The sequence below is a fragment of the Cydia splendana genome, chromosome 26 (genome assembly GCF_910591565.1).
Source record: "Cydia splendana chromosome 26, ilCydSple1.2, whole genome shotgun sequence".
NCBI lineage: Eukaryota > Metazoa > Arthropoda > Insecta > Lepidoptera > Tortricidae > Cydia > Cydia splendana.
In genome coordinates this window covers 9,361,621-9,388,046 of record NC_085985.1, presented here as the reverse complement: position 1 = coordinate 9,388,046, position 26,426 = coordinate 9,361,621, and the positions used below count along the sequence as shown (strand labels likewise).

Genomic DNA, 26,426 nt, shown 5'->3' with positions numbered 1-26,426 from the left:
AAAATCTACTATAAAACTAAAAGTGTTGTGAGAGACTACAAGCTAATTCTATCGTAAAAGCTGTATACAGGCTGTATTGTAGTAACACTTGGCACTTTTAGCTGTACAAAAGTATCTGTCAACTCCATTTTAAAACATTAAGTGTTGTGAAACACTACAAGCTAATTTTATCGTAAAAGCTGTATACAGGCTGTATTGTAGTATCACTTGGCACCTGTAGCTGTACAAATGTATCTGTCAACCCCGTTTTAAAGGTATTTCTTATGGCGTAATCTTACTCTCCTATAAGAATAGTAGTTGTATAACTTCTGTCTGTAAGGGTATTATAAAACCAAATGAATAAATGGCAGCTAAAGTACAGCTTTTTTCTGTATTACTGATAGAGTCGCTTATAACAATCTTTTGGCGTAATTTTACACTCGTATACGTATAGTAGTGTAATGATTTCTGAAAATAAGTGTATTATAAAACTAAAGGAATATATGACAGTTACAGTACAGGTTTTTTATTTGTTATACGGATCTCTAAAGAGAATTATAACTTATGTACGGAGAACCGAAATACAGCCAAACGAATACAAATATTCTATTATAAAGCTGTTTTAATTACAAAAGCTGTAAAAGACACTCCATCTATTACACAGCACATCTACTAAGATTATAATGCTCTCCAACTATCCTGTAAGCTGTTTAAAAATTGTCGCCATTTTACAATAAAAAAAAAACGTATTTGTAAGTATTATTAAAGAAATACTTGCAAATATTTAGCAGACTAACGCCGTGTTATGATTACCAGCTAAAATAAATTGTTTAGCCTTAGAATTAATATTTATAAATATCTTTGATACTCTAACCTTAAAAACAAACAGTAACTTTACCGATTTTTGATATTTTCCTTATGGTTTCTCTTTGTTATTTTGCAGGCGCGTAAATATTTTGCCAGAAAAGATACACAGGTTCACAATAAATAATAATCCGCACTTACCAATAATGTAATATTCCATTCAAGTCCTGTATAATATTTACTTTTACTTTTACCATCCACTATAACACTATTGTCGCCATTACTATATTACGAATGAACAAGATTAAGACATTTTAGTTTCTTAAATGATTATTATTCTCTTGTAATTCTTTCTTATATCTCATTTAAAACTTATATTCTTATATCGTACTTATAAGAGATTACCTGTAGTGTTAAGGTTTCCTGTTACACCGAAATATAGCTGTAATGCAGCTATTATGCAGCTTATGTATTGCTTATACAGCTACTCTACAGCTCTAATAACGCCAAAGGCTGTATAATTTGGGCCCTTTTTTTACTTATAAGGGCTGTATAAGCGCTTGTACAGCCTTTGTACAGCCTAACTGTACAGCTTATAGTATACAAATAAACTTTAATACAGCTTATATACAGCTTGCAATGCTACTTGGGCAAGTTCGACGTGTTGCCTCTCTGTCACATTTATATACGTACGAATTTACAAGTGCGACAGAGAGACAAAATGTCGAAAGTGGTTTGGGGTAGGCCCTCAGGGCAGTGGGGGATTTACAGTATTTGCCGTCCTAGGCCCCAGGCCCTGTAGCAAGCTCTAGACGACCCTTTCTCAGCACCCATCATATAGACTGCCACCCTAGGCCCGGGCCTACTCGGCCTTAGAGCAAATCCGCCACTGCCTCAGGGTCGCGTGGATCCGCTACGCCCGTTTGTTATAGTTTTTAACTAGGACGCTTATCACTGGAGCATAAATTAAATTAAAAAAATAAATATCATTTATTATCAGGCGACTAAGGCCCATAGATTAGATACATACCTTACAAACTAACATACGTACAATAGTAAAAATCTTACAAGCTAAAAATTATTTCGGCGTCACCGAAAACCATAAACACCGAAGTTCGCAAATTGCGAGCATCTTTCTCTGTCACTGTAATCTGTAATTACTCCTTTATAGGAGTAAAAGAGAAAGATGCCCGTAATTTGCGAACTTCGGTGTTCACGGTGATAGGCCATCTGTGCGAAAAGAGAAGAGTCGTGAAATGTAAAGAAACTAGTGATGTGCCGTTCCCAGTAAATTTTCCAAAGAGGGTAAGCCCTCATTCGCACGAGCGCTTTTTCAACGCGCGTTAAAAAAGCGCGTTAGAATGAAACAAATGGAAACATGTGTATTTGTTCACACGATGGTGGTGGCGCTTTTTATCAAGCTTTGTTTTTTTTTTTCGACTTTAAGCGTTGGTCGTTAAATCGAATTTAGCGTGTGAACGGATTCAACCCCTTTTGTAACGCGCGTTGAAAAAGCGCTCGTGCTTATGAGGGCTAAATTCCCAGTAACGTTTCTGGCATCGTCCCAAAAGTCAGTAAATTACGATAAACTTCTATTTTTCTTTTATTATCTATGTGTTTTTTTATTATTATAACAATTTATAAATGTGTCTGTAATGTTTAAGGACTTTGGATTTCAATTTTTGCAATTATTTATTCTGTATTGGCTCTCATTTCACCAATTTAAACATGCCGAAATAAATACATACCTATTTATGAAAACTTACGTTTAAGTACTTTAAGTACGTAATAAGAATTGTGTAAAACCATAAAGGAAGTGGTAAAACTGGTTCTCATCGTGCCGACATCATGGTCACCCTAATGAGTTTGACAATGTCTAACTTGTATTTTTATCTTAAAATGTAATAATTGTGGCTTCCTTGTGAAACGATATTACACAATTAGAAATTATTTCACTCCCACAACCTTTAACGCAACATTTCTTCACCATTTTTAAGAAATTTTGCATTCACGTGTTTTGTAAATATGTCATCAGGTTAGGGATACCAATTAATATTCAAACTTACTACTACAATGTCTACCATATCAAAATTAGTGTTTTTTATTGTTGTGCACATGCTTGGTTAAATCAGTTAATAATATTGACATCATAATTATTTACAAATTTCCTAAAAGATATCAGTACCGTACTCTGAATATAGCACTTAAATAATATAAGAAGGTATTTAATTTTAGTAGTATATTGATATAAATACTACCACAATGGTATATTTTTAACATTGGCAACATGTGCGAGTGAGACACCGCGGCCCACCTTTGCTATCTCAAGTGGACCGTTTTCTCTGTACTGGTACGAACGTCTTTCTGGCTCTGTGATAAGGTTCAATTTAGTATGGCAAAAAAAGTGACAGTTCACTCCTTCTTATAACTCCATGCTAATTCCACGCAGAAGTGATAATGCTAATAGCAATCATTCAATTCGCGCATTGCTTACTTCAATTATTAGGCAATGCATTAACTCTTTCAATTCCACCCCCCTTTGCACTCTCTTCAGGGATGATTTCCGACATGAAAACTACCCTATATGTCCTTCCCCGGGACTAAAACTATCTCTATGCCAAATTTCAACTAAATCGGTTCAGCGGCTTAAGCGTGAAGAGGTAACAGACAGACAGACACACTTTCGCCTTTATAATATGACTAGCTTTTGCCCGCGACTTCGTCTGCGTGAAATGAGTACCAGCAGCTAGAGTAAGTACAGCGCCTGGATAAATCTAATACCAATTCGAGCATAATATGCTTAATTGTTTACACCAATTAACCGACACTCCATTAATTTTCTCAGTTCTACCCCCCCTTTGCACTCTCTTCAGGGATGATTTCCGACATAAAAACTACCCTATGTCCTTCCTCGGGACTCAAACTATAATATCTCTATACCAAATTTCAACGGTTCAGCGGCTTAAGCGTGAAGAGGTAAGAGACAGACAGACACACTTTCGCCTTTATAATATTAGTATGAGTATTCATATTCATATTCATATTCATATATTTATTCATAATAGTTCGTATTACATGTCAAAAATATTATTTACAAGAAATTATTTACAAAATAAGATTTGTAACATTATACAATTAAAATTATATTAAAATCTAAGTTTAGGTACTTATTTTGTACTCCATAAACTCATTAAAGCTGTAAAAAGTGTGCTCGATAAGCCATCGTTTCAGTTGCATTTTGAAGCTCGTTAATGACGGCGCATTCGTGACATGACTCGGCAGTCGGTTGTACACAGTCGGCCCCATCACGTGGGTTAGTTTCGCTGACTTGGCTAACCTATGCTTAACACCTAAGAGTCTGTGGGCATTGCGCAAGTTACGACCGTGTACGTCAGCTCCTCTCGCGTATTCATTAAGGTGGCATCGCACATAGACTGCCACTTGGTATATAACTACAGAGGGCAGCGTGAGTATCTGGAGGTCCTTAAAGTGTGGTTTTGCAGATGTACTTTGTCCTACCTGCACAATCGCTCGGACGGCTCTTTTCTGCATTCGGAAGACACGCTCCCATTCGGCAGCGCGGCCCCACAGCTCCGCACCGTATTGGAGGATCGAGTGCACAGTGGCAAAATAGCAAGACCTCACCACATCCCTGGGCACCACCCTTGCCAGGCGTCGCAGTGCGAAGCAGGCACCCGCCAGTTTGTTACAAACTTTAATAGTGTGTGCTTCCCACCGGAGGCCCCTATCAAGTTCAATGCCCAGAAATGCGGTGCTTTGGACCCGGTCTATTCTGACACGGTCCACGAGTACCACTAGATCCCTAGGATCTCTTCCAGCAAGATTGAAATGCAGGAAATGGGTCTTTTTTAAGTTAAGTACTAAGCCGTTCACACTGAAATACCGCGATACCTGACTAGCAACTTCATTTAGGCGCTGCTCGAGTTTATCTATATTGGGTGCGGATACTACAACAGCGACGTCATCGTCAGCAAGTAGATGAGCAGTTTCAACTTCAACAGCAGGTCAGAGGAAGCTTGTTGGTGGGTCAAACAGATCACTGTGTTATGTCTTTCCTGTAGACATACACAAGAGTTAAGGGCTATGAAGGTTAATTTTCTTATTTAACCCTTATCCACGTGAAAAGGTCCTCCTTTTATTTAGAGAACTATGATAAAATCATTGCTTAAATGCCCACAAGCTGTTAACTATTGCCCACAGGAGAGAAAACTAGCGTGTTATCGCGAACAGCACATTTTTCTCTCCTGTGGGCAATAGTTAACAGCTTGTGGGCATGTAAGCAATGATTTTATCATGGTTCTCTAAATAAAAGGAGGACCTTTTCACGTGGATAAGGGTTAAATAAGAAAATTAACCTTTATAGCCCTTAACTCTTGTGTATGTCTACAGGAAAGACATAACACAGTGATCTGTTTGACCCTGGTGTCACTGGGGACAAAAGAGCTGGCAGCTTCCTCGCTCAACGAATATGCGTTGCGATTCAGCGAGGAAATGCTGCCAGTGTCTTTGGCACTATGCTCCAGTGGATTTAGATAAAGATTTTTGTTTTTAATTAGTTTAAGCAAACATATGTAACTCCGTATAAGATAAGTAAAGTTTAAGGAAAAAACGTGCCTATTTCTCTTTGGTTTAACTTTGGCCTGAACTGAACCTATACACGGTGGCAAAAAAAATAAGTGCATTCTCGTTGCCAGGGAGGTTTTGGGATTATACTGAGCAACTTTTACTATGATACCAACCCCGAAATCGCGAAAAAAAAGTTACCTTCCCATAGAATATGGACCAGACAAAATGTATGAAACAGCCTAAGAATATATTTTTACGATTTCGGAGTTGGTCCCATAGTAAAAGTTGCTCAGTATGTATAATCCAAACCTCCCTGGCATCGGGAATGCACTTATTTTTTGGCCACCCTGTATTTACATTTTATCGTGTTACATATTTGCTACTTTAAGCGCCACTTGCACCATCCCACTAGCCCGGGGTTAACCGGTTAAACCGTTAACCCAGTGTCAAATTATACTGGTAACCATGGTAACTCCAGGTTTTTAGGGTTAACCTCGGGTATTGGAAGGGTGCAAGTGGCGCTAAGATGACTAAATACATGTGTACCTACATGTTACGGCGAGCGTGTATGAGGAATGTTATGAAAGTGAAGGAAGCGAAAGAGGTCAGGATCGTAGCAAGTGGAAATCCGTGGTCCCTGCCTACCCCTCCGGGAAATATGTATATGTATGTAAATACTTATGTTTTTATTTGTTTCCAGCTCCAAAGTACTCAAAACCGCGGCCAGCAGGCAAGGAACATCTCCACCCGGAGCCTAAAGTTGAATGCGTGGTTCTGCACCAACCAGAGACGCCCAAGGTTGACGTCATCTTCGTACATGGCCTGTATGGTGAGTAGTAGAGTTTTATGGGGGAGGATCGTGCTGTGAGAAGAGAACGAAGAAGAGACTTATAAGTCAAACGTCGCTTGTCGAATAGGGGTCCAGTACATATGGCCCTTTAAATTTTCGTATCGTGTTGATCTCCCGTTGATGTGAAAATTGAAAAACCAGAACGGGATAAAAAACGAGGGAAGAAGCGAGATGGCGCCTTACAAATTTCTAAAAAAGTTTTTGACACGTTTCTCGAATACGACGCACGTATGATAAGAAAAACCTGTTCAAATCAATTATCTACATATGGGAATAGAACTAGACCATAAAAACTATCGCTTCCGATGCGTGTTTAATTTACAATAACTGATAAAAATAAGCAAATGTACAGTCAGCAGTCGGCCAAATATCGTAATATAATTTTGTTGCCATAGAAATAAGGATGTGGTCCGATATAGTGGCGAAATATTGAGAGACAAAAGCGGCTAAATTCAGTGGTGGCTCGGACACTTAGAGAGAATGGGAGAGGATCGTACCGTGAAGAGAGCGCAGGTACTTGGGACAACAAAATGGGAGACGCCCGAGTGGACGTCCTAGGTACCGCTGAAACGACGTAGTTGCTTAAGACCTGCTCAACCTCGGCCATGGCCGAGAGGACTAGACTACCTATGTTTGTATGAAAAGGCGATTTAAGGGCGGTGGTCGTCCATCATATTCGTCTTAAGGCGAAAATTAATCTAATGAACGTTTTTGCAACTAGGCTTATAAGAACAAATAATAATTTTATCTTGAAACAAGTTTTAAATAAATACGTGTAGATGAAAAAATACAATCTTGCCTTTTATCAAATCACATAATTTTTTTACAAATTTGCGAATTGAGTTATCCAAATAACGGCTACAAATAAGAAATCCCTATCACAGTTTTAAACCATGGCAGGGTTGAATACATAATAATGTCGGTATTTAACTAAACATAAGACGAACTCTTTATTTCATTTACGCGAGCGGAGCTGCGGGCCCGTCTAGTATGCAATAAAATCAACTGTTGATTTGACGTGGATGCGAAATCTGACAGTTGTACATGTCGAATTTGGCCCCTGTAAAAGGTTGTACTATGGATGTTGTACGATACACGTGCGAATAGGTAATTCGCAACTCGTGTCGATTTAAAACACTCCCTTCGGTTGCGTGTATTTTCTGATATAGGAGGCAAAAAACCGACGAATTGCCTGATTGTACAGTAACCCGCAACACCAGAGGGGCTGTAAGTGCGTTGCCGACATTTAAGATGGGAGTACGCTCTTTCCTTGAATGTTTGAAGGTCGTATCAGTCCGGAAATACCGCAGGCGACAGTTCATTCCACTGTTTGGCTGTGCGAGGCAGGAAGTTTATGAAGAAACCCATAGTTGAGGACTTCCAACCAAGACATGTACCTAAGTATCAGACAAGTACAAGACATGTATCAGATAAATACTACCATAATTTCCGTACAGATTCAATAGATGGCGCTGCGGTGTTAAGAACAGCTGCCGCTGAAATATAAATCGCGCTACCGAAGTTTCTCAGGTAGCATATTATTTTTATCACTCTAATTAAAATAGTAGGTACTTAACGTTGTCATAGAGAAATATAGTAGAGTCGGACCAAGAAAGTCTGCAGCGGATTTGATAGCCCACGCAGTGCAAGAGTCATTTATACGTCATAATTTCATAGAAGTTTGACGTTTAAAATAACACGTGCACTGCGTGGGCTATCAAATCCGCTGCAGACTTTTCATGGACTGACTCTAGGTAGGTAGGTAAGCATATTTTTTTCTCTAATGACGTTCAATGGTCACGTTCATGTTCCATTTTGACATTTTTGACGTATTCTATGGATCAATCGGAAAGTACCAAATTAAATCGAAAATACCTCAAATCATCGGGCATACCTCGCCTTAAGCATTAGATGTGGGTCGCGGAAGTCAAGACAATTCAGCATTGTTTCAGCACAATGGCTGACTTATGACCTGCGTTTAGTTCATTATGTTACTCAATACATGAAGCTAATCTATTCTACAGTACAACCAAGTACAACATTAGGTACTACAATGCGTTCTAATGATCAGGCAAATTAGACTGCCAGCCAGGAACAGATTTCCATGACCAATACCCGGGCGATAACCAATGACCTTTTATACTTACATCCATGGCGATACCCCGTATAGTGGTTAACGGCTATGTATGATGAACCCTCGTGGACGTCAGCTGCCGCTCCGTTGGTGGGTTGAGGATGGCAGCCACCATATCATCAACTGACGGTCTTTCCACCGTGATACAACCGGCTGACAATTTTTTTAATTCATGATAACATCATCTGACAAAGTATGAGCCGGAAGGTTATGACTGAGGATATATGCTCCTGGCCCGCGGTCTAAATTCCATCGGTATTGGAAATACAGGGTGGCTAAAAAATAACTACATTCCCGTTGCCAGGGAGGTTTTGGGATTATACTGAGCAACTTTTACTATGGGACCAACCCCGAACGCGAAAAAAATTTGGCTGTTTCATACATTTTGGCTGGTCCATTTTCTATGGGAGGGTAATTTTTTTTTAGCCACTGTGTGTAATATTATTGTCAGAAATAAAGGAAGTCTTTGACTAAAAGTTTAGTAGTAGCGCGGTCAATAATGATAATGTTTTTAAAGAAGCAACAGCAAAGACACAGAAAAAAACCGGACAGTGCGATTCGGACTCGCCAACCGAGGGTTCCGTACTTTTTAGTATTTGTTGTTATAGCGGGTTTTATAGGCCGGTGAAACACTTTAGCCATTGTCGCATTGTGGGACAGATATATCACAAAGCAAATCGCCGGATGTCGCTCTGCTGTGTTGATACGTGCCGCCGTAGTTACGACAGTTTAATAATATCTACACATGACTATAGATCTAGCTAGGCTATACCTACTTATACCTATAGGTACCGTTACCGGAGCTGAGGTCACACACACAAAACGGGATTTTGGAATTAGTAAAAGGATATATGCACTAGATGAGTTTAAGTCTAGACAATTTCGTTCTTCGAATTCGACAGCTACATGAGATGGTATACGGCTTAGTACATTAGGTATACGGTTTTTCTGGCTGCTAAAATTTACGTCTGACATGAAATTCAGTTACCCAAGCCATCCCAAGCACAAAATGTGCAAGGCACAGTAAGGTAAACGTACTAGAGCTAGACATGTTAATACCCAATAGATGACACCTTGCTATCACCTCTATTGATGACTTAAGTTTCAAGATGACATGTATTGGGACCGCGTCGAGCACCAGTACGTTTACCTTACAGCGCCATCTGTATCGGCTGTGAAACTAGGTGGCACTTTTTTAATATTCGACTTTTGTTATTTCCTATTCCTAATCGATTGATTGGTTGCTTTTTCCAGGTTCCCTGGGCAACACCTGGAGGCAAGGAGAATGGAGGTCCAAATACAAAATAGAACCCAACAAAATATCCCTAAGACGACCCAACTCCATCCCAGCCTGCGATTGTAACAAAGCAAATGTATTCAATGAAGATGCCAACAAAATTGAAAGTATTAAGAACAGTATCAAACTAGATAATGAAAATATACTCAATTTTAACGATAAAGAAATCACATTTACAAAGATAGATGAATATTATAAAAGGATAACGGATGATGAAATGTTCATAACTGAGAAGTTTTATAAAGACCAGTGTGAAGTTGTTGACAATTATGATACACAAGCGAAGTTTGTTAGGGACTTGTTTAATATGGAGAATTTGAAAGTGGAAAAAAAGGAGAATGATAATTGTAGATGTCGGGCGGAGGAGAAACGGTGTGAGGTAAGTTTGTGAAGTTTTCAGTTTTAAGGGGCCCCACTGATTACCGTTCGCCGGACGATATCGGCCTGTCAGTTAGAAGCAAAATTTAGCTCTGAACAACTGACAGGCTGATATCGTCCGGCGAACTGGTAATCTGTGGGGCCCCTTATAATCTTTAACATCTTCAAGCTTATCAATGAATTTTACAATACGTTTCTAGACACTTCATATATATCTAATTTTAGCATGTATTCCAGACGCATCCTTAGCTAGAGCAATCTACCAGATCATTACCTACTAACACAGGATGATTTTTCTGCGAATGCTTGGCCAAGTTTTACTTTGACACTATTCTTGTTCTTACAAAATTCTTGGGAGAATGCTGAAACGGAACATAATACCTGCTTTCCGAAATATTTCCAAATGTGTTCATGAAGGTAATATAGAATTTATAATTTCAACTGAAGACTGTTTAGGTGGGGTGTGGCTGCATTTGCGACGAGTGCTACTCCGCGTGCTGGCCTCGGGATTGGATCAAGGAGGATTACCCTCACGCCAGGGTCATATCCATCAACTACACCAGTGACCCTCATCTGTGGAGACCGCTGTGGATCAAGCAGTGCAAGAGGTATATATGTCATCGCATCATCATCATTATTACCTACTCCTGTTGGTATCGAGTCTGGATCAATGTCTACCCTTACGCCAGGGTCATATCCATCAACTACACCAGTGACCCTCATCTGTGGATCAAGCAGTGCAAGAGGTAATATCGGTATATTAAATATGCTCATATTTACCTATTATTGCTATTTAGGATTGGTATCTTCATTTGCATCATAACCAACTTTACAATTATTTTATTATATATCATCATCGTCAATGTTATCATATGTTGCAGTCATTAGTATCATTCATCATCAACTTATGTTGCTACATGCATCGTGATTCATCATTCGTGAACAAGCGGAAATTTATTTATTTATTTAATATATTTATTTCGGATAACAAGATCCATACATTTTACATTACATATATAAATACCTAATACAATAAATTAAATTAAATTAAATAAAACTAATTCTTAAAGTACTTAACTAAATTTGCCCAACAGCACCTCTATGGTCCATGTGCATAGAGTTCCATTTGCGCACTATTGGACACTGTAAATTGTCTATAACAGTGTTCTGACTGCTGGGGCTGTCCCTAATACGGCGCATCAGGGAGGCCACTCTCTTGCGCATTATGGCTTGGAAGCCATCCACGCGCGCTTCGGCAAACATCCCCGACGCACTGCAAAATCGAGGCAACCCCAACAACATTCTGAATCCGTTATTATACTGTCATCATCAAATTCATCATCTGTATCATTTCAGTGTTGGTACATATCATCAAAAATTTATTGAGATTCTTTTTAGTATATATCATTAATAAACTAGATTGTTTGACCCCATTATCATTGATAAGCCATCCACATGTTCTAGTGTGGTGACGGTGTCCATCCTATATTGTCTATACACGGTGTAACATGAGGAAACCGAATAATTTTAACAGCGTATTCCTGATCATATTTAGAGACAAAAATGTCCTATAAACTTTTTTGAAATTCGCCTAGTTTCAGAGATAATATTAATTTAGAAATAAACAAGTTTTTGTTGTTACATACTGTAAAAGGCCTTTTTGATGGTGATGTTGCTGCTATGGGGCGTAGTCTAAATATCCTTATTGATAGATGTCAAAAAGTGACAAGTAACACTTTGCAAAAAGTAGGTTTTACGAAAAAAAAATGTAAAAATCAATTTTCAGTGACAAGTTTACCCATAACATTTATTTTTTATGTACAAATACATTTAAAAAATTGAAAAAACAAAACAAAAAAAGAATATTTTTTTGGCGAAATTGACCTAAACTTATATTACATTTTTCTTTCTTTTGACCTCAGAAATGCGTCGTTAAAATTATTCGGTTTCCTCATGTTACACCGTGTAAGTATATGTCTCGCATTATTAATTACTTTTATCATTATTATTATCTCTATCACTACAATCATTTATAACCTTAATTTTATCATTGAAATTCGATAACATACAGATAATTTACAATTTTATTGCTTCCGTACCCAAGCCTCTGTTGTCTGTCTGTGCATGTCAGGCTGTTGGGATGAATCTCTAGAACCTAATCCTCATAGGTAGAAAGAAATTCTCAAACAGTAGCTAAGTATTTATATTACAGTTTAATATATGTAATGTACTTAGCTTCTGTCTGCGTCTCCATCTGGGTAGAGTGATGATTTCCGTGACAAAAACTATCCTATATCGTTCTATACGTACGGGACTCAAAATCTTATGTATCTCCATACAAAAATTTGAATTTCGCTAATTCTTTACTGACAAATTAGTTTGCCAGACTAAATAAGAACTTAAAAATAACTGAAATATGAAAATGGATTCTGATTTCAGACTGCAGCTGCACGAGCGAGCAGAGCAGATGATTTCACAGCTGCTGGCACTGGGGGTGGGGCAGCGGCCCATCGTGTGGGTGGGGCACTCCAAGGGGGGGTTGTTCATCAAGCAGATATATTGTGAAGGTAACGTATAGTTTTACTCTACGAGCAGAGCAGATGATCGCACAGTTACTCGCACTGGGGGTGGGGCAGCGGCCCATCGTGTGGGTGGGGCACTCCAAGGGGGGGGGGGGGGTTGTTCATCAAGCAGATATATTGTGTAGGTAACTTATAATTTTACTCTACGAGCAGAGCAGATGTTCGCACAGCTACTCCCACTGGGGGTGGGACAGCGGCCCATCGTGTGGGTGGGGCACTCAAAGGGGGGGTTGTTCATCAAGCAGATATATTGTGAAGGTAACGTATAGTTTTACTCTACGAGCAGAGCAGATGATCGCACAGCTACTCGCACTGGGGGTGGGGCAGCGGCCCATCGTGTGGGTGGGGCACTCCAAGGGGGGGTTGTTCATCAAGCAGATATATTGTGAAGGTAACGTATAGTTTTACTCTACGAGCAGAGCAGATGATCGCACAGCTACTCGCACTGGGGGTGGGGCAGCGGCCCATCGTGTGGGTGGGGCACTCCAAGGGGGGGTTGTTCATCAAGCAGATATATTGTGAAGGTAATCTATACCTACAGTAATAGCAATAGCTCTAATGAAAAGGTATATAAGTTTTAAACAAGTTGTTTGTGACATGTACCCCTTTTCACTAGCCGACAGAATTTGTCTTTATCCTTTTTAACAATCTTGGTATGATAAATACCTAATACAATTTTTTGCAGAAGTGCGCTTCAAATTCTTTATTTAAGTTCGTTTCTTTTTTAGAATCGTTAGCGTTTTAGATACGGAATCATGTCGGATTGATATACTTATTCCAATTACTTTTATTCGCTGCGACAGTCAAATTATTAAACAAAACTCACTGAAATATGACATTTTGGATTGGACATTTTGTATGAAAATCTAATGGTTCAGAATGAAAAAAGCCTAAAAACGGGCCGACTTTTTTATTTAAATAAATGGAAAATAAGTTTTAGTAATAAAATTTTTAATAAATTTTCTCTATATAATATAATAATAAATCTTTAATTTCAGCTTACGAAGCCTATACCGAATTACATGGGAATCAAAGTGGAGAAATTAATGATAATGAGGACATGAAACAAAACTGCGACGAATGTGATAAAGACAATGAAATGAATCACAAAACTGACAGCAATATTGACATCATTGACAATAATGATATGTTCGAAGAAAATAAGGGTAAGAATGAAATGGGTATAAATGAAAGACATGATGATGAAACGGGTAAAACAGATCATGAACAAGTTTATGAAGAAAGCATAGAGTCTAATAGAAATAAGGATGATGATCATTCCAGCAATATAAATGATAAGAATAATTTAGAATTAAGATATGATAAGGATGATGTTTATGATGATAGCTCAGCTAGTGAAAGTTCTTGTGATTTGAGACAAGAAAAGGATGGAAATAGTTCAGAGTCTTCAAACAGAAAAGGTAAGCATAATGTTCAATCATTTGTCTAAATTAATAATGGCTACAAATATAATGACCACCAAAAAATACTTTGGTACCCTAAATAAAAAAATCATGCTTACCAAAAAAAATTACTGAACACCAAAAAAATAAGGCCTAAAAATACAAAAGTATCACCGTTTTAATTACGACTGCCCTTCAAATTTTTTTTCAAATACCAAATATATTGAATGACCACCAAAAATCATTAATGATCACCAAATCTTGAAGACCAAATTAATGCGATATTTTCACCTAAATAAACCACTATGATTACCAAAAAATGTATACATATTATCAAATAAAGTAAACTGATGCCAAAATTACTAGCCCCTCCCGCTCAACCCCCGTACCCCGCACCGCATACCTACCTAACCTAAGTTAAACTGCTATCAGTTAAGTGGGTTAGGTTAGGTTAACACTGTTACGATCCATACAGAAAATAAATGCCACTAGAAAAGTAGGTTAGGTTTGGTTTGAACTGCGACCCTTACAGAAAAGAAATGCTATCAGAAAAGTGAGTTAGGTTAGGTTTGAATTGCAACCCTTACAGAAACCAAATACTACTAGAAAAATGGGTTAGGTTAGGTTTGAACTGCGACCCTTACAGAAAAGAAATGCTACTGGGAAAGTGGGTTAGGTTAGGTTTGAACTGCGACCCTTACAGAAAAGATATGCTACTAGAAAAGTGGGTTAGGTTAGGTTTGAACTCGACCCATACAGAAAATAAATGCTACTAGAAAAGTGGGTTAGGTTAGGTTTGAACTGCGACCCTTACAGAAAGAAATGCTACTAGAAAAGTGGGTTAGGTTAGGTTTGAACTGCTACCCATACAGAAACGAAATGCTTCTAGAAAAGTGGGTTAGGTTAGGTTTGAACTGCGACCCTTGCAGAAAAGAAATGCTACTAGAAAAGTGGGTTAGATTAGGTTTGAACTGCGACCCTTACAGAAACGAAATGCTACTAGAAAAGTGGGTTAGGTTAGGTTAGAACTGCGACTGTTACAGAAATAAAATGCTACTAGAAAAAGGTGACGAAGTGGATTAATTAATTTCATAGTATTATTATATTAAATATTTGCACATTTTTAATAAAAACGTGGTTACAATTTTGGTGGTCCTTTTTTGGGTTTACAATGATTATTTTTGAGTAATTTGCTTTAATAGGATAGCAAGATGTAAAAATTTGGTTATCATTTCACATTAAAATGGGGTTTGAAATTTGGTAATCATTTATAATTTTTGGGTTAATAATGATTAGTTTGGTGTCATTTCCTTTAAAAGGATAGTAAAATGTAATAAAATTGGTAATCATTTCACATTAAAATGGTGTTATAATTTTGGTATTCATTCATTATTTTAGGGTGGTAAAATATATTTTTTTGGTATTAAATTTTACTAAAACTGGTGATCAGTTAAATAGCAGCCATTAATAATTAGTTAATTACTTAAAATTATTTTTTAATGTTGGCAACTGAGATAAATTATTTTTTCTCAGAACTGATTTTGTAAAGAACGGTCAATTTTATGCTTCCAGCCTTCCTAAATTGGAATTTCTTTATTGACCACCTCATAATCCAGAAATTTTCATCTATTGCATTTATGTATTGCCCACGGGTGCCTTTATTTTACCCACGGAGAAATACAGCCAATACGGGAGAGCCAAGAAGGCCTGCCAGTACCGTCTTTACCACAAGGGCACACGGGGCCCGTGCCCAGGGCCCCCATCCTCAGGGGGCCCCGAAGGGCAGACAGTAACAGTATATTTGATTATGATTACCCATAATAAATAGAAGATCATTGTAGAAAAATGATAATTTAATTAGCTTACTTTACTTTCCCAAAGGGCCCAAAAATTCTTATGTGTCCAAGGGCCCCAGCATAGTTTAAGACGGCTCTGAGGCCTGGCCGTCACCGTCGCCTACTAGTCAAAACGTTTGGAGGCCTAAACTAATTTATACATTACATTTACTTAACATACTTAATAGAAATTAGCTTCATACCACCAACCAGTCCGTAGCGTAGACGATTAAGTATAATAGTTTCTTAGTGGTTGGCTTGAGAAACGGCAGCATTACCTTTTTCAATTTAAGAGGTATCATCTTGTCGGTGGAGTATTTTTCATTTCTCCCTCTCATAAACCATATCCTTGACCTCTTGATACGTCACGACACCAGCTTTTTCTTTTATTTGATCTAGCGTTATAATAAACTTAATTTTCCCTCCCCAGAAGACCTGTCAAAGCGTGCTCAACTATGGTCCCTAAGCTCTGGTTTCATGTTCTACTCGGTGCCACACCGCGGCTCGCCGCTCGCTGACATCAAGACACCCTTGACGGCGCGCTCTATTGAGTTACTCGAGATGGGACAAGGTATGGACCCCACAAAGTACATTTTTCTCTGTCTTATAGGTCTTAGAGTACGGTCTTCTAAACACCATAGTCTAATAAAACATGGTCTTCCATTCCCAGAGTGACACGGGCCTACGTCACAGCAACATGGCCGCTATATATAGCGTTATCGCATATTATCATATAGCGCTGTCGCATGATGACGTAGGCCCGTGTCAGTTAGGTGACCTAGAAAAGACGGGAATGGAGTACCAGGCGGAGTATATTATTATACCATGCTAAACACAACCTTAGTGAGATCGAACTGCTGGAAATGGGACAAGGTATGCGACTCTTTGTGTTTTTAAATATGTGTGTGTGTGGTCAAAAATCGTGGGTTCGAATCCCAGTTGTGTTACTTGTGGTGTGTGGAACAGAAATAATCGATCTCATAAAAATAATGCAAATTGATTGTAAAAATTCTGTCAAAAGGTTAAGTAAAAGCCGAAAAGGTAAATGCTATTTAGTTTTTCTACCATCATAGGATATAGACTCCTGTGTATTTCAATTTTTTTCATGACGCGACCCCTTTAGTACGAACAAAATGTTTCGCTTAATGTATTGTTTTAAGGCTGGCAGAGGCTTCGCGACTCCCCAGGGGGTCGCGACCCACAGTTTGAAAGACACGGCACAATAGAACATGATACTCTATTAAAATATTTCACGGTTCCTCAACATTTTTTATCACAAACGTTCGCAATTTTACAAGCTTTTATTCAACTTGCAATGCACCTATGTAATATGTTTATATGGGTCAAATCTTGCAAGTTAAACTTGACCCACTTCTCGGTTTTCGATGAAGCTGAAAATTTGCATGTATGTCGGGTGACAATGCAATACTATGGTACCATCGAGCTGATCTGACGATGGCAGGAGGTGGCCATGGGAACTCTGTGATAAAACAAAAGCAACCTAATTGTGTTTGGGGTTTTTAGAATAGGGCATTTTCCTACTAGTCAAATCAGTTACTTTTTTAGAACTGTCAAAACGATTTGTTAATATGGAATTTACATGAAACATTACATCGTGGCGTCACGGTCAACTCACCTACTTTTTATATTTCTATCCGATTTATTTAATAGATCTTGTGTTTAAAAATAACTCCTATCTGTGTTTTTCTAATAATTATCTGGTGCTTTATTTCATGCATGGTGTAACTGTAAAATAATTTATTTTAAATACAGATTAATACCATATTGTCTCGATAAGTATTAGTTGTCTGTTGAAAGAAAAGTACAGTCAGCGATAAAAGCTTGTACCAAAATTGAAATTTTTGCCTTATTGTATCGGCAGACTGTTCGCTGGTGTCCTCGCTGCACTTGCGCTGGCTGCGCGCGGCGGCGGCGGCGCCGGCGCGCGTGCGCAGCCTGGTGGAGACGGCGCGGACACTCATGGCCGTGCTCTGGCTTAGAATAGTCAGCACCGACTCTGCTGGTATGATCTGTTCCTGAGGGCCGATTTTTGAAATTCGACCGCTAATTTCGTGTATTTCGTTCAATAATATCTCCACTACTAGGGATTTAAATTCTAGTAATAGAATTGAAAACGAGTGGTCAATACCAATAGATTCCCAGTTTCTATCGTTCGTATTTCCAAAATTAGCATTTCGCCGTTTTCCACCGATTTTCGAGTGACGAAATCGAACGATCGAAATTCAAAAATCGGGCCCCTGCTGAACGCAACCTGGGGTTCAACCACTCCTGACGTCGGCCAAACTCGGCTCCGCTCGGCTCAGCCACAGAATAAATAATAAATAGTACTACCGTACAGAAAGGACACTTCCTACAAAACCGAAGTTTGACAGCGGTTCAGGGTCGAATCATGATATCCCTTTCTAATATATGGCACTATCCCTTTCGGCTATTTAGGGTTGTCAACATTCAAGTGATTATCTTATGTGTGGTCGTACACGCATAAGGAAGTCAAGTGGTGCCAACCCTAATAGTTGCTCGGAGCAATGCTGAACCAGTGGCCCATACAACCATTTCCAGTCGCCGTTACGACGCGGTGTTGACACATCTTGTGTCGACACCGTCTGTTTCGGTCACAATTCCAGTCGCAGAGTCGTCGCCGTGTCGACACAGTTACCAGAAATGGGGAAGGGTCGACACATGACACAAAGTGACATAAAGTGTGGTCGCCGTGTGCACACATTGTTTCGGGTTTGCGACTACTTTATGCCAAAATCATTCGTTCATTCGTTCATTTTGTTCCTGTCAAATGGAAACTGTCAGATGGAAAAATAGTTAAATAAAAATAAGTGACATTAATACGCCATCTCTAAAACGGATTACAAGACGTAATTATATATTGTTTGCATTTATATTACAATATGACTTAAATTATTATGGGGAATTAAACTGCTCGAGTGATTTGATAAACTAAGTGTAATATAATCAACGCGCCACCACATTGTTTTAGTTTAGCCGGAAATGAAATTGTTTACTTCTCAGTGCCTGTGTTCATAACTATATTATTTGAAGCATTTTTAGTACTTCGATGCGTATACTATACTTAAATAACAGAAATAACGCTTTACATACTACGAAACTTGTTAATTATGATGTATAAATATGGTTTAAGGCTGAGAAATATTGCAGTCACAAAGTAGTTGCAATGTTTCGACTTTGTGTCGACTCTGTGTTGACACATGACACGCGCTGTCAAAAGTAATAACAAAGTTACTGGTATGTTACTGGATTTGCAAAATGGCTCCTTGTGTTGATTTGTTTTCAGATATTCTCAAAGTGTAAAAATGCCGTGGTCAGAGATGGGCATTAATCGATTAACTGTTTATTCGACTAATTAATGGAATAAAAAAAGTTAATTCTCAAATTTTAATCGCGATTAGTTTAGTCGACCTAACATAGATTGAAATTGAATTAATCTGAATATTAATCGAATAAATTATCGATTAAATCTCGATTGAAAGTTGACAGGGGGCCATTTTTGTACGTAAAAATAATAGAAATGTCTTGCATGCAGATGGTAGCAAAACACTTTGTCATAAAAGTCGAGATGGGTGTCGATATATAGGTTTTAGGGAGTGCCGATTTCGAAAATAATGACCATTTTGGAATCCGAAATGGCGGCCATGCACTGTGTCATAAAAGTCGTCATGGATGTCGTTTTATACGTTTTAGGGGGGCTCAATTTTGAAAATGATGACCATTTTGGAATCCAAAATGGCGGCCATGCACTATGCCATAAAAGTCGTAATGGGTGTCGTTTTATAGGTTTTAGGGGGCGCAGATTTCGAAAATGATAACCATTTTGGATTCCAAGATGGCGGCCATGCACTATGTCATAAAAGTCGTCATGGATGTCGTTTTATAGGTTTTAGGGGGCCCCGATTTAGAAAATGATGACCATTTTGAAATCCAAAATGGCGGCCATGCACTATGTCATAAAAGTCGTCATAGGTGTCGTTTTATAGGTTTTGGGGGGCGCAGATTTAGAAAATGATAACCATTTTGGATTCCAAAATGGCGGCCATGCACTATGTCATAAAAGTCGTCATGGGTGTCGTTTTATAGGTTTTAGGGGGCGCAGATTTCGAAAATGATGACCATTTTGGATTCCAAGATGGCGGCCATGCACTATGTCATAAAAGTCATCATGTATGTCGTTTTATAGGTTTTAGGGGGCCCCGCTTTCGAAAATGATGACCATTTTAAAATCCATAATGGCGGCCATGCACTATGTCATAAAAGTCGTCATGGGTGTCGTTTTATAGGTTTTGGGGGGCACAGATTTCGAAAATGATAACATTTTCAATTTAAAAATGGCGGCAATGCACTATGTCATAAAAGTCGTCATGGATGTCGTTTTATAGGTTTTAGGGGGCGCAGATTTCGAAAATGATGACTATTTTGGATTCCACTTTTATGACAAAATACGTAGCCGCCATCTTGGATTATAAAATGATCATCGTTTTCGAATTCTGCACTCCCTAAAACCTATAAATCGACATCCGTGACGACGCAAGTTATCTTTATTTTCAGATCTAACAAATTGCTACAGAATACAAAGGACAAAAAAGAAGCGAGGAGGTAATGAAACAAGCAAAAATACAGATGATTCCTCGACGCAATTGGGTGATTCTTAAATTGTGTCCAGATTTTTTTTGTCATAAAAGTTTATATTTTTCACATATTACTCTCACAAGTTCCGTGACATTTCGACCTTGTAATTTTTTAAGTAAATGTTTTTGTTTATCTATGAGGATCTCACTAGAATAGTATAATCAAGGTATGTTTATATTTGATGAATGAAATAGTAACGCAAAAAAAAATATATTTGTGTCTTATATTCCTGCCGAAGACTTTTATTTTACCTTTTCCTTCTACACAAGTTTGGCCAAGTAAAAAGAATTTAGGGCTCTCAATTTAATTTTGACTTCTACAACAGTAAAGCTACGAGGCCATGTTTTGGTATCGTTTTCGTATAAATTCGCCAGTACCAAATTTAGTTAAGGTATCACATTGACACCATTCCGAAGTAAAAACATATAAACTTATTAAAATACTTTCTTTTAAACTCCTCTTCACGCTTAAACTGCTGAACAGTTTTAATTTAAATTTGGTACACATATATTTTGAGTCCCGAGACAGGATATAATAAGTTATCTCAAAAATCATCCTTTAAAGGTGTGAAATGAGGTGTAGGGGGGAATTCAGAATTGACTTCTTGAAGTTAATACTGTTTAAGTTAAGGTTTGAAGTCATGTTTTTTCATCATTTTTAACTAAATCAAAGATGTAGACCATCCCAAATTTCATATAAATCGGTTCAGCGGTTATTGATTTCCCGTACAAATTTCCACGCCACTTTTCACACCTTCAAAAGATGATTTTGGTTATAAGATCTATCCTATGTCCTGTTCCGGGACGCAAACTATTTCTATACCAAATTTCAACGAAATCGGTTCAGCGGTTAAGCGTCAAGAAGAGTTTCAAAAAAACCGGCCAAGTGCGAGTCGGACTCGCGTATTAAGGGTTCCGTACATTAAGTCCGACTCGCGCTTGACTGCACATTTCTAAAAGGTTTTCCTGTCATCTATAGGTAAAGAACTATTTTGTGTATTCAGACGGACATACATACAGACGCACGAGTGATCCTATAAGGGTTCTGTTTTTTCCTTTTGAGGTACGGAACCCTAAAAAGATTTATTTTTATTATGTGGAATGGTGTCAATGTGATATCTTAAATGGATTCAGCACCCCAGATTTATACGAAAACGATACCAAACACGGCCTAGCACCTTCACTGATATAGATATATCAAGATAAAATTGAGAGCCCTAAATAAACTTTCAAGAGCGGATATCTCAAAAACTATTCAACATATCGAAAAAATTGACTGAATAAACTTGTAACAAATTAAATTAACTTTCATTTTGTATAAGTGGCCATGTCGCTGAGATGCATAGTTTCCGAGATATAATCGAAAAACGGGAAAATGGGACCTTCAAAGCCCCCTCTCTCCCCCCCGCTCAAGGGCTACGGCCGGGGACTTTTGATATGTTCACCTCCTAACTTGTCAAACCGAGTTACGGAGTCAAAAATTGTGTTCCGAGCATTTCCCTCTACAACTTTTGGAGCATTCGTTGCCTGACCTAAGTAGCTTATTGAATTTCTTTAAAAACTTTTCTGTAAAAAGGTTGACGGGTGTTGGGTGTTTATATGGTTTCGGTCGATTATTATCATTTGCATTGCCCATGATGACTTACTAGAATTACGAGCACACGAGACACTAATAGTAGTTTGACAAACCTTGGTTTTCAAGAGGTATTTTATATTGACATTTGCTGTCACAAATTTGCTGTCAGATTTAGTCGCAAACCGCACGCAAAGTGCACACAAATGTGTCGACACCTTGTTACGGAAAAGTGTAGACACGGCGACGACACTTTGTTTCGAAACAATTCTAGACACATTGTGTGGACTCTGTTACGACACATCTGACATTTAGTTACCACTTTGTGATTCTGCGACTGGAATGGTTATATGGGGGGGAGACACTCCTCACTTCGGCCAAACTCGGCTCCGCTCGGCTCAGCATTGCTCCGAGCGATAATTAGGGTTGACACAACTTGACGTCCCTTCTTCTGTACGGTAGTATACTATTTACTTATTCTGTGACGCAACCATATATATGACCGAATGGTATTCCTGTAACCATTCACCGACTCACTCAATCTATTCTTTGTCAAAATCTCTCACGGTTAATATCGCTCTGTATTAATTAAGTATTTTAGTGAAAATACACAGTTTTCATTAAATAAAAGTGACTTTTAAGGATGACTCACGCTAGACCGGGCCGAGGCGTCCGACATGACATTTTCTATGACGGCTGATCGGTGATCACGTGGTACTTTCCATTGAAAACGAAGCGCCGGAAGCTCCGGCCCGGTCTAGCGTGAGTCATCCTTTAGTCATCCACTTATCCCGTCCCATCTATTGTCATCTAGCAGTACTGATAAATTCCGCTACTTGACGCTAGATGTCGACTACGAAATAACTCGCGTTTTGGTAAGAAAACTGACCACTCTATCTTTAGGTACTTATATTACTCTATGCTTATACCGACTTACATTATATGTACCTTTTATAGTAGCCTAAACAATTTTTATTTTCAGATGCCGGTATAGGCGCGTTATGCGGCGTTTCGGTGGACCACCGCGAAATCTGCAAGCCCTCGAGCCGCCATTGCATTCTCTACACGGAACTTAAAGCGCTCATACACGCCGCTTTAGAAAAGTGCGGGAAGTAACGCTATCTAGCGGCGAATACCTGAACTACCCGTCTACATTTCGGTGGTTGCATGATGTTTACGTTTACTATGCGATATATGTCCATAACAAATCACTGGGAAATCTGCCAGCCCTCGAGCCGCCACTGCATTCTATACACGGAGCTCAAAGCGCTCATACACGCCGCTTTAGAAAAGTGCGGGAATCAACTCCATCTAGCGGGCAATAGCTGAACTACCCGTCTAACATTTCGGAACGGGTTGCATAGTGTTTATGTTTACAATGCGATGTATGTCTATGACAAGTCACTGGGAAATCTGCAAGCTCTCCAGACGACACTACATTCTCTACTACGGAACTCAAAGCGCTCATACATCTAATGGGCAATAGAAACGGCCAAATACTAATTGAACACGCCAAAAAACTTAAACTTAATTATTGTAGACCACAACTAGAATAAATGAACATGTAAAGTTATCCTCTAAGAAAAACAGTGGAGTAAAACAATTATTTTAAATAAAAGTGCTATTTTGAGAATAGTTGTAAAATAAATGCCATAAAAGTGCCACAATGTGGCTGTGTTACGTTGGTGATAAGCGTGTAAAGTTAAGACTACTTTTCTGCCCTGCTAAGCCAATTAGCTGTATCTCAAATAAAAAAAAAACCGAACAAGTGCGAGTCGGACTCGCCCACCGAGCGTTCCGTACTTTTTAGTATTTGTTGTTATAGCGGCGACAGAAATACATCATATGTGAAAATTTCAACTGCCTAGGTATCACGGTTCATGACTTTCATGAGTACAGCCTGGTGACAGACGGACGGACGGACAGCGGAGTCTTAGTAATAGGGTCCCGTTCTTACCCTTTGGGTACGGAACCCTAATAATAATGCAACCTAACTTACAGTCTTTATCAGAAAATTTATATTTGTTTTTTGTATTTGTTTTTGAGATACCGCTATTCGGCTTAGGAGGGCAGTTTTAACATTTAAGAAAAATTCTTTTTGTCTTAAGGTATTCCAGCTTATTAAGCAAAATGTGAAACGCAAATATACTGGACCAAGATATTGGGCAGATGGAATATCTAAAATCTACTATACTAGAATCACTTTCTAGTGTATCAGTAAAAAAGATGCAGTTGTAATATTTATCGTTCCGTCTGTGACGGGCTTAATTCAGAACAGTAAATTTTCATAAATGTCATATACTAAGAAAAAGTGACCAAGCCCTCCAGTGCCCCAGGCTGGAATCGAACCAGCGTCCTCTGCTATCGCGGCAGCCTGAGCCATTCGGCCACCGGGCCACAGCGGCATAGGTCGAATTTTTACAAGTATATGCACTTCTTACTGAAGGCTTATGGCGCCCCCTAAAATTTTAATTAATAAATTTTCAGGGTGGCCAGTGAAACGTGCTATTTTTAAAGGTAAATAAGATTACAAAGCTCCGGCTTGTTCAACAAAGCATAGCACGTTAGCACAGAAAATAAAATTAACTTAACTAGTAAAAATGTGGTGTCAAAAATTGCTTGCTGGAGGAACCTATCTTGGGAGATAAAAAGCGAACAAATTTATATATAAGGAACTTTATTTATTACTAAAATCTTGCCTATGCAATGTTAGTGGCTTAATCTAAACTTATGACCTCTGTGTGAACCTCTAACTTGATTTGACGACACCTAATGGTAGAACTTAGCTCAGTGGACGGCGGGGCCGCTTAATAGGTCCAGAATAAAGCTTCACACAGAATTCTACTTATTTAAGAACTAAATTATCGTAACTCTAAATTCGATGTACCAGGATTTTCAAAAGTCTTTATGCTACTTTAATGGTTGCTCATAGTTTTAAATTCACTCTACACTTTACAGCTGGTGCTGATGCCCTACAAAATTAAAACATGGAAAGGACCGACCTCAGGATGAAAACCTTCCTCAGACGCTGCGGGGTGTCAGGCTGGTTTCCCCGAGAAGGCTAGAAGCTGAGCGGAGGTGTAGAGCTCAGGGGCCGCGCACGTGGTACCAAGACGACGTGGCAGAGGCAGATGGGATGCTTAATTCCTCGATCCAGGAGGTCTCCCAAACAATATTCATAAATTGACTTCCAAGCTTTTGAAATGATGAAATAAATTTAATTTAAATTTAATTTAAATCCATCTGTCCAATTTCTCATATTTTGCTATGAGAAAGTGAAAGGGAATGACATTGGACCAAAATATTGGACAGATGGAATACCACCCTTATGTACTGAACAGGCCTGACCAGTAATATGGGGCATTATCTATGAAAAGGGACCTTATTGTCGATGGCGCTTACGCCGCACAGCGTCACGCGGCATTGTATTTATATCGGAGCGTCGTTAATAATGGCGTAAGCGCCACTGACAATAAGGTCCCTTTTCATAGGTAACATCACATATATGATTATTGTGAAGAGGGCGCTGTTATTCTCATGTATAGGACAGTTCAGTATACTATGAAAAAATTAGTTCCAGAGAAATTCCGCAACATGGCGCGTGATCATATATTCCTGGTCCGGCTTGTGAATTTTCAGTTATCGTAAACTTTTGGACGCCAATGACCGATATATCCGCACCGCTGGGCCAAAGACGGATTAATCGGTCACAGACCACAGAGCAACATAGACCTAAGTGCATATGCATAAAGTTCAATTTCAGTTTTGACACTTCGGTGACGTGGCGTCCGAGTGACAGCTTTTGTGTTTGACACGGCGTCGAAAAGGTTAAGAGCCCATCAACGTGCACACTAGCGCCACTGCTTAATAATCGTGATTATTTAAATTTGACGATAGGTGTTTAAAAAAGGGGCCCGCTACGTACTGTATTTTGTATTTAAGTACCTTTTTAATACATCAAACTAGTTTTTATGTTGCCTAGTGCCTAGTTGATGGGCTCTTAACCGTTTCGGTGCGGATGGCACGACAGGCGTGTCATCAATGTTTTTAACGTGTGGCGTATGACACGACAGGCGTGCCATCATATTCTATGGCGTAAGGCACGCCTGTCGTGTCATGTGAAATAATTTTTCCCCGCCACAGCCAAAAGTTTTCGAAAATGGAAGACGCAACAAACCGGTTAATGCGTTATGTAACTTATGTATCGTCACTGTCACACTAATATGGAAGAGTGATAGAGAGACACAATGCTTTTCGTTGTCGAAGCGATAGCGATTGTAACCTTGGCTAGGCCGGCAGACATTTATATTCTACTATGTCTGATACTCTCT

At 38.8% G+C, this 26,426-nt stretch overlaps 1 protein-coding gene across 1 annotated transcript in view; it reads left to right on the top strand.

Annotated features, from left to right (window-relative positions):
* LOC134803585 (uncharacterized) overlaps window positions 1–23,445 on the top strand; it is a 44,372-nt gene extending 20,927 nt beyond the window's left edge. Inside the window, exons 4-13 of the mRNA XM_063776386.1 lie at window positions 6,071–6,199; window positions 9,609–10,030; window positions 10,486–10,637; window positions 12,469–12,596; window positions 12,765–12,869; window positions 13,028–13,135; window positions 13,610–14,032; window positions 16,280–16,420; window positions 17,732–17,872; window positions 23,078–23,445. Of these exons, the coding sequence (XP_063632456.1) occupies window positions 6,071–6,199; window positions 9,609–10,030; window positions 10,486–10,637; window positions 12,469–12,596; window positions 12,765–12,869; window positions 13,028–13,135; window positions 13,610–14,032; window positions 16,280–16,420; window positions 17,732–17,872; window positions 23,078–23,211 (1,883 nt within the window). The 3' untranslated portion in view covers window positions 23,212–23,445. The remainder of the gene's footprint in view (window positions 1–6,070; window positions 6,200–9,608; window positions 10,031–10,485; window positions 10,638–12,468; window positions 12,597–12,764; window positions 12,870–13,027; window positions 13,136–13,609; window positions 14,033–16,279; window positions 16,421–17,731; window positions 17,873–23,077) is intronic.
* Window positions 23,446–26,426: the final 2,981 nt, after the last annotated feature.